Here is a 9,416-nt window from a genome sequence, read left to right on the forward strand (position 1 = left end):
CGTTCATGGTACATGGATTCTTGTGGTGAGGCTGTTGCCCAGAAACAACTTGCTTTCATCTCCTGGAAAGCAAATCCAACGGAAGGAAATCTCATTTCCTTTCACAAAGCCCGAAACAAGTGTGTGTCCACCCTCAAGAGAGCCAGGAAACAATATCTCTCTGTCCTCAAGACCGAACTCTCTTATCTGTCTCCCTCTTCCAAATCCTGGTGGTGTCTGGTCAAATCTGTTTCTGGTGTTTGTTCCCCCTCCATCCCCTCCCTCATCTCAAACGGCTACACGGCTGACTCCGCACGTGAAAAAGCTGAATGCCTCAACTCTGTGTTTGCCTCTAAATCTTGTGTCCCAAACCCATCCCTCTCTGTACCCACCGTACCCAGTCGTACCCAGCTGCTCCTGGACCCTGTGTCCTTTCCTCCTGACAAGGTGGAAAAGTTTCTGTCAACCCTCGACTCTGATTCTGCAACTGGACCTGACGGCATCAGCCCACGGGTCCTAAAATCCTGTTCTTCCGCTCTTTCACTCCCTCTCTCTGTTCTCTTCACCCTCTCTTTTGCTCAAGGTCATCTGCCATCTGCTTGGAAATCAGCCAACATCACCGCTTTGCACAAAAAAGGTGCAAAAACAGATCCTAGCAACTACAGACCAATCAGCCTTCTCCCAATTATCAGCAAAGTCATGGAATCCATCATTGCTTCGGATATGAAATCTTTCCTCTTCTCCAATGGCTTGATCTCTGATCATCAATTTGGTTTCAGACCTGGTCACTCTACTCTGGACATGCTGCTTCTGCTTTCTCAACAATGGATGGAGGTCCTCAATGCCAAACAGGAAATTAGAGCTGTCTCCCTTTACATATCACGTGCCTTCGATACGGTCTGGCACCCCGCTCTGCTCACCAAACTCTCCTCCTTTGGTATCCATGGAAATCTCCACGCATGGCTGGCGGACTTCCTCTCTCGTCGTAGTCAACGTGTGGCCCTGAATGGGTTTCTCTCATCTCCTCTTCCTGTTCAGGCTGGAGTTCCCCAAGGCAGTGTTCTGGGCCCTGTGCTTTTTCTGGTCTTTATCAATGATCTCCCTGGCTCTCTTGAAAATCCTCTCTATCTCTTTGCTGATGACTCTACTCTCTGTCGCTCCATTCCTCATCCCTCAGATCGGCAGTCTACAGCCTCCTCACTCTCTGCAGACCTGGACAAAATCACAGACTGGGCAAACAAGTGGAACATGTCTTTCAATCCTGACAAATCTGACACTCTTACGATGTCTCTCCGAAAAGACCGACTGGACAACCCTCCCATCCACTTTCTAAATAATCCTCTCCAAGAAGTTCTGTCACTCAAGCTTTTGGGTCTCACTATCTGCCATGATCTTTCCTGGGAAAACCACATTTAAAATCTGGCCTCCAAAGCCAGTCGCCGACTGGGCATCCTCCGTCGTGCGAAGTCCTTCCTTAGCACACCTGAGCTCCTCACCACATACAAGGCTTTCATTCGCAACTCAATGGAATACTGCTCTCCCCTCTGGGCTGGTGCTCCTGCCTCACACCTAGCTCGTCTTCACGCTGTTGAAACCAAAGTGTTCAGAATCATTGGAATCTCCCGCGATGAAGCTAACTCCAAGGGCCTTTCACTCACTCACCGCAGGCAGGTTGGTGGTCTTTCCATCTTCTACCGACTCCTCTCTGGCCTTGCCCCCCCAGCTCTCTCTCTGGGCTCTGTCCCCCAAATATTCCTACAGGTCGCACAAGATCTGCCTGCAACCCTCTTATGGTTAAACTGCCAAAATCAAGACTCTCTGCTCACCTTCACTCCTTCATTCCTCTTTTCTCCCACCTCTGGAACAAACTCCCCCACTCTCTTCAATCCCACTCCACCCTCCAGGTCTTTAAAACAGCTGTTCACCACCATCTCTTATCCTCCCCCATCCAAAACCTTGATCTTTTCTACCCCCGCTAATTTCACCCCAAATCCACTTTTTTTAAATACCAATTTCTGTCCTGGAAGTCCTTGGTGTCCTTGTGTTTTATACTTCTCCCACCCCCCCCCCCCTTCCCACGCCTCCTCCCCCCAAGCCCTCTCCCTCCCACACATCTCCCTGCTCTCAAATGTTGTGTTTGTGTGCTTCCCCTTCTCTCCCCATCTTGTCTTCCGCTACTTCTTTTTATATATTTTGTTTGTGTGTTTGATTTGTTTGTGAAATAAATGTTAGCTCTTTCACGAGCCTCGATTCTGTATACAAAAAATAGAGGGTGTTCGAGAGATTAGAAAACATAAAACATTAAGGTGTTACAGGGAATTGATTGGAATAGAGTGCAACATTTATTCACTCTGGCTGAATACCATTCAATGCATCTCCACTCCCTTAAAGTCTTTGTGCCGGGGTGCAGGTAAACATGAGGAAAAAGTTCCTCAGTCAAAGGGTAGTTAAAGATTGGAAGAGTTTTCTCTGGAATGTTGTGGATACTCAGTCTGTTGAAGCCTTCAAAAGGGGTCTAGACAAGATTTGGTGAGGTGAGCGTTTCAACTTCCACTCCTGGTCACCCATGAGCACTCTATAGCACCAATTTAGAACAGTCCCAATCCATAGTGCAGACTGGAAGATCTACTGCACTACATTCACTTCCAGAGACATGATGATGGGATTCCCTCCATAACCAAACATGTAATATTCATATTAAACTCGAGGTTTCACCACCGTTAATCCATCATGGGTCTGGAGTGTGGAGGCTGCCCATTTATCTGGGTGGTGTATAAGCTACGGATCACTGGTTTGAAATCTCCCTCTGAACAACAAACGCCTCTCCCAGACGAGTCATGCACTCTGGGGTAAGGTCAAATATTGCCCACATAGAACCCTTTATTGATCTCGATCTCTCCTTGAGAATCTTTCTTGCACTTTATTCATCTCTCCTTGAGGAGCGCTCGCTTTTTCTTAATCTTTCGCCCCACCTTCGCTGTACTGTTACGACTCCTCTTCGATACCTCGTTTTTCAATTTCTACCAATGAATTTCTCTCCCTCTGCTCTTTAAAATGACTTGGTAAATTGTCTCACCCTGTTCAAACTCGCCTACCAATCAGTCGGCTGGTTCAAGTAATGGTCAGTTGGCAACACCCACACGGTTTTTTGAAAATGCATGTTCATATGTTCTGGCACATCCCCTGACCAATGGTTGGTAGCGGTGGTGGGGAAAAAAAATCTGGAATATTTGGTGAAATCTGATGAAATTTGGTGAAAAAAATCTGGAAAAATCTGGAATATCCTAGTGGTGGGGAAAAAAATCTGGAATATTTAAAAACAAACCTTTCTATGAAATAAAATACCACCTGCTGCGCATATGATAGCTTAACTTGCATGACCCAACAATGTCATCCTTAATGAAATGATCAATGCATAATATGTCATTTCAACTCACTATATCTTACTATAATTCACCAAATGTCCGTCTGTCTGTCTGTCCGTCCGTCCGTTTGAAGGTACCGCAAAAACGGCTGAACTGATCGCAACTATATTTTGGGTGGGTAATCCTGGGATCTCCTGGAGTAAAATAGGGTATATTGTTTTTCCAATTTCAGCTTTGGCCTCCAGCATTTTCAGGTTTGGACTCCCGCATAACGTTATTTTCCCGGGTGCCGCACAAACGGCTGCACAGATCGTTGCACAGCTGCACCGATCGGACTCGGTGACCTTGGACAAAGACCTTTTGTAAGGACATGGGTTGAATCCCTGCTTGAGAGAATGCCAACCCCCTCCCCGCCATCATGGTCGTCTCTCCAACTCACAATGCCACGAGATATGCGGAAAGGACGACCCAAAACCAATTATCTTCTTTTTGATTCATATTCAAACATCATTAAAAATCCCGGTGTGTACCCTGGTTAGAATAGGTACACCGTATCCCTGCGTGTCATAAGAGGCAACTAAGAGGGTTGGCGTCAGGAAGGGCATCCAGCCATAAAAACATTGCCTCAAAAAGAGAATCATGACAATTACAACTACATATGGGCAGGGTACAGCCCGAAGTGGAGATCGGTTTCTGAGGTTTGGGACTTGGAATGTAGGGACAATGACAGGGAGATCAGGAGAAGTGGTGGAAGTATTGATCAGAAGAAGAGTGGACATATGTTGTGTGCAAGAGACGAGATGGAAGGGAAGTGGTGTGAGAATGGTGAAGGGTAGGCAGGGACAGAAATACAAGTTTGTGTGGCAAGGGTGCCCGGAGGGCGTGAATGGTGTTGATGTCCTGTTTTCTGCGGAGTTGGTAGACAGTGTGGTGAGTGTGACTAGAGTCAGTTTTCGGTTGATGATGGAGTATCGTTGAGAGAGAGGAAGACAAATGATGAATTGCGAAAAATGATGGGAATAGAGCCTGTGATTGATGCTGTGAAGTTTGGTCATGTGTTGAGGAAGGATGAAAGTGACTGGTTGAGAAGAGTGATGGAAATGAATGTAGAAGGAAGTAGAGGACGGGAAAGACCGAGAAAGACTTGGCTAAAGATGGTGGAAGAAGAAATGCGGGCAAGGGGGTTAACAAGGAGAGATGCAGAAAATAGGGCAAAATGGAGAAGATTGTCATGGGGACCGCAAGGCTAACCCCCGCTCTAGCAGGGAAAATGGCCTTAAAATGCATGTTGTTGTTGTGTTGTATTAAAAGTAAATAATGACCTCGGCCAAAGTTCAAATGACGTGAATTTAATCTCTACATGAGAGAATTCCACATAGCTATTTGGGCGGTGTATAAGCTAACAGATCGCTGTCTCCATCGATCTTGCCGAGGCCGTAAAACCTATCAGCTCAAAATCCTTTTAGCTGTTGACTTGGTAGTTTTTACAATGAAGGAAACACGTATGGGGAGTACATACGACATAGCGATTGTGAATGTGACATCTCTGAGGCATCTTTCACTTTGCATCAAATGAAAAAATTACATTCATTCATTAATTTAATGATCATTATGCTCATTCTTACGCTCATTAAACATTCATTAAACATTAAACGTTCATTAAACGATTACGAAAATATAAACGAAAAACATTGCGAAATTACGTTCACACCGTCACATCAAACACTACCGTGAACACAAACATCGTCACAACATCGTTACAATGAAAACATCATCACAAACGTTACATTACGTAATTCAAACCGTGAACACATCGAATATTGGAGAGGCCATTGCCCAAATTTGAAACACGATGAATAATATTTACCGATATGAACAGTGATGTGGCTTTTATTGAAATTCTACAAATAGTTTAGATTTTGATGATTTGCGTGTGATATGATTTAACGGATGTTTATATGAATCGTTTAAAATAAAAAAGCCTTCAATTTCTGATATTTTGCCTTTTCATTTGGGCCTCCCAATTGAACCCTGCTCATAGGGCAGGTACCGTTGCTAGTACATGAAATTCACCATTTTATATGTGGTGTTGCTTTGTGTCGGATTTATTTGTGCCTGATTTAATGTAAAAAGACACTACACGTTTTTACCAGAAGGGTGAAGTAGATAGAAGAAGAGAAAGAAGACCACTTCTTTTGCATCCTTCAGATGCATAGGGCTGCCGAATAAGTTTCTAGGCTGTTGGGTACAATCCTAGATGGGTCGAAAATCCGACACAGGATACACGAATGGCTCATTCTTCCAGTGAGCCAGTACTCATTTTGCCGACCTAGGAAGGATGCCAGGCTAAGTCAACCCAGCAACCCACCTGGTGTTAATTCAACGACCAACCGGGATTTGAACTCAGGAGCCTGGAATCTCAAGCTAGCCACCTTAACTGTTAAGCCAACACCAGACTTTTTATATGCACGTATAATTATTGAAATATTGATTGCTGTTTTGTCGATGACAAGGACGTACTCAGTTTTCACTCCGGTTTCTTTCTTTCTTGTTACCCTCGCCTGAGGAGAGGGTATTGCATTAGAGTCCGTTTGTTTGTCTGTCTGTCTGTCTGTCTGTTTGTCCGCACAGAATAAATATGATTTTCTCTGCAACCGTTGGTCCGATTGACAGGAAATTTTCACCATAGGTGCAACTCCACCTGCATAATTTTTTTAATGATAATTATGACGTCATAGGTCACGTGGTATGGCCGCCATCTTTGAAAAACCGAAAAAATCTGCACCTCTATACCTCCGAAAGCGCTGAATATAAAAAATTGGGACATGGCTCATTGTAAAGAACTCTCCATGTGGAATAACATCTGTTAATGATGATGTCATAGGTGCCTCCATTATGACATCATATTTTGACAAGTACAAACTTCATCCAATCAAGATGAAATTTCTTGAGCATCATCTCGGAATAAATTGGTGGAGAAAAAATATAATGATGACGTCATCGGTCAAGTGGTTCGGCCGCCATATTTGTTTTAACAAAAATGCCTTAAAAACACTGAAATCACGTCCTGGCGAGGGTCTGCAATCTCTGATTGCTCTTTATAGTTTTCTTCTTTGTTTGTTTTCTTGTTTGTTTGTCCGGGCGATATCTCAGCCATCCTTTGAGCAAGGAAGCTGAAATTTGGGTACAATAGTGATCACGTTCTTTGGCAAAAACAGTATTTTTTATTTTTTTGATTAATCAATTAATTGATTAATTATTTAATTATTTATCGATTTATTAAGTACTTATTTATTTTCTTTCTCATCTAGGCAATATCTCAGGCACCTTTTGAGTTAGGAAGCAGATATTTAGACATGACAATGACCAAGTGATTTGGTTGTAAAGAGCATTTTTGATTTACCAATTTATTGATTAATCAATTAATTATTTCATTATTACATTAATTATTTAATTTTTATTTTTCTTTTAGTTACAGATTCGGATGAAACAGTGGTGATTCTGGCATTCTATTAGCCAGTTGATTAATAATTATTTAACTATTTTATGATTATTAATTATTTATTTTCATTATTAATCACATTTATTTTCTTTCTCAACTGAGAAATATCTCAGGCACTTTTTGAGCAAGGAAGCTGATATTCGGACACGTCAATGACCAACTGATTTGACTACAAAGGATATTTTTGATTTATTGATTAATCAATTAATCAAGTAATTATTTAATTTTTTTGATTAATGAATTATTTCATTAATTTTCAAAAAGTTACAGCTTTGGATGAAGCACTAGTGGTTTAGGTATGCTATTAGTCAATTGATTAAGAAATTAATTATTTGATGATTGGTTGTTTTTTTTATTACGCAATTAATCAATCAATTATTGTACACCTCTCCCTCCCACACACACACCAAATTATACAGCATGATGTTTATATTTATATAAAGGGTTATATGTGGGTACTCTATGTGCCGCGCGCTGGAGGAAATGTTATGTATTATTTGGCATGGGGGCGGTTTTTTTTTTTTTTGTATACTGAATCGAGGCTCGTGAAAGAGCTAACATTTATTTCACAAACAAATCAACCAGACAAACAAAATGTATAAAAAGAGGGAGCGGAAAAACAAGATGGGGAGAGAAGGGGAAGCACACAAACACAACATTTGAGAGCAGGGAGAAGTGTGGGAGGGAGAGGGCTTGGGGGGAGGAGGTGTGGGAAGGGGGGGGGGGGGGAGAGAGAGGTATAAAACATAAGGGGACCAAGGACTTCCAGGACAGAAGTTGGTATTTCAAAAAAAAAAAAAAAAAGTGGACTTTGTATGTATCTGTACTTGTTTTTCTCTTTCTTCAACCTAACATAAATATGACTTCCCTTGCAATAAACTTCGACACAGTAGGAGGTCATTAGAACCATCAAGTCTATGCAATGGTTGCCAACCTATGGTTGTTTATCTGTGCTCTATCTTTTTTCAATGCTGAGCATTAAGCAAGGAAGTGCTTTTTGTATGACTCGGCCAGGGTTCGAACCGCAGACCTCCCAGATTCAGATCAGACACTATAACCATTACACCATGGAGTCTTGTTAAAATTAAAATTTATTGTTTCTCTGTGAATAGGAAACTTTGGTTATTTTATTTATTTATTGAAGAAAGTCTTTTTGGCCGTTTGTAAAGGTCAATGTGTTGGTGTAACCGAATAATACATTTCAGTGTAACGACTAATGTTTTTGAATAATGCTTTTTGCTATTACCATAGGTTGCATTCTCACCACCTCATATGCATGGTATTTCCTAAAGCCAACCGTTAAGTTACATTAGTGGATGAGAAAATGAAGACTAGGAGGATACGGAAAAGGCACAAGGATGATTGCAGCGATGAGATAATGTGTGCGAGTGATTTATGCTGAGTGTGGAAAGAAGTGATCTCCTTCCAAATCATTTTGTTCCTCAAATTTGCAGCTGCAGTTGCTCATTCTCTCTTCGTGGTCCTCGACAGGCCTCCCTGTACGTGGGCCATAATGGCGAGAGGATTCTTGAATCATTTTGTCACTGGCAGCAGCAAGAGGTTGAAAATGGCATTGGGTACAACTACCTGTCGAGACATGTGGATGTTTTTCCTGGATCTTATCATACTGCCGTCTTCATCACTGGGTATGCTTGTCATGGCTCTGTGAAGTATAATCTTTCAGGCTCTGAGTATGTTCTTCCCAGCCCTTCAATATGGCGGCCTATTGGCATCTCTTGTCTTTCAGACCTATCAATTATTTTTCTTTTATTCTTGCTAATGTCACCCACGCTGCCTGCCTGAAGCTTCGTGTTATTTGTCTATTTTCCTCTTGCTCACCTTGGTGTTATGTGTCCACTTGTCCCCTGTCAATCTGTTACCTTGCACCCGCTTGCTGCTCTGTTGACATCCCACCCTCTGCCATGCATCTCCTCCATGATCCTCGACCTCTGAATTAAAAGAAAGATTAATATCTGATTAATTTTGCATTTATACATGTTTTAATAGAAGTTGAACTGCCACCATCACAGTTGTGTCAACTTCAGGATATACATGCACTTTTGTTTTGGTTAACTGCCAGAGCCGAAGGCTGCACAGTACATCGCAATCAGTTTTAACGACCATTGAGAAATTGTACAAAATCTGCATGTCGTGTGACACCAGTGCAGTTGAACGTTATCTGAGGTCCTGTCTCAAGCCTACGTGGCTTCCAGTGGAGTGAAACTAGAGATGGGCAAATAGCCTCCAGAACGGATTGGCTAATTGTTCCCTGGTGGAGTGCTACCCCTCCAACCTCCCCCTTTCCATTCCTCCTTTGTGGAGACTCATGGCTTGGTTTTGGCTTTAAATGTTTTTATGAATGCTGCATGAGGGGCATGGATCCACCGGAGCATTTGGAGACGACCTAATTCTCTCCTAATGGCACGGTTGCTATGATTCCCTCGCTAAATATTTGCAGCTCTGCTCTTTGTCAGAAGCACTTTCCGTAGGAAGGATGAGAAGAGAAAGCTTCAATGAGGAATTTAAGAACAAAAATAATGATGCAAAGTTTTGGCAACACAACGTTAACG

The 9,416-nt window shown here is 42.3% G+C and overlaps 1 protein-coding gene across 1 annotated transcript in view; it reads left to right on the plus strand.

Moving 5' to 3' along the window:
* The window catches only part of LOC144890841 (uncharacterized), an 83,226-nt gene extending 74,159 nt beyond the window's left edge, over nt 1–9,067 (plus strand). Inside the window, exons 9-11 of the mRNA XM_078772700.1 lie at nt 2,390–2,508; nt 8,301–8,492; nt 9,010–9,067. Of these exons, the coding sequence (XP_078628826.1) occupies nt 2,390–2,508; nt 8,301–8,492; nt 9,010–9,067 (369 nt within the window). The remainder of the gene's footprint in view (nt 1–2,389; nt 2,509–8,300; nt 8,493–9,009) is intronic.
* Nucleotides 9,068–9,416: the final 349 nt, after the last annotated feature.

This window comes from Myxine glutinosa, chromosome 2 (genome assembly GCF_964187855.1).
Source record: "Myxine glutinosa chromosome 2, kmMyxGlut1.1, whole genome shotgun sequence".
Classification (NCBI taxonomy): Eukaryota; Metazoa; Chordata; class Myxini; order Myxiniformes; family Myxinidae; genus Myxine; species Myxine glutinosa.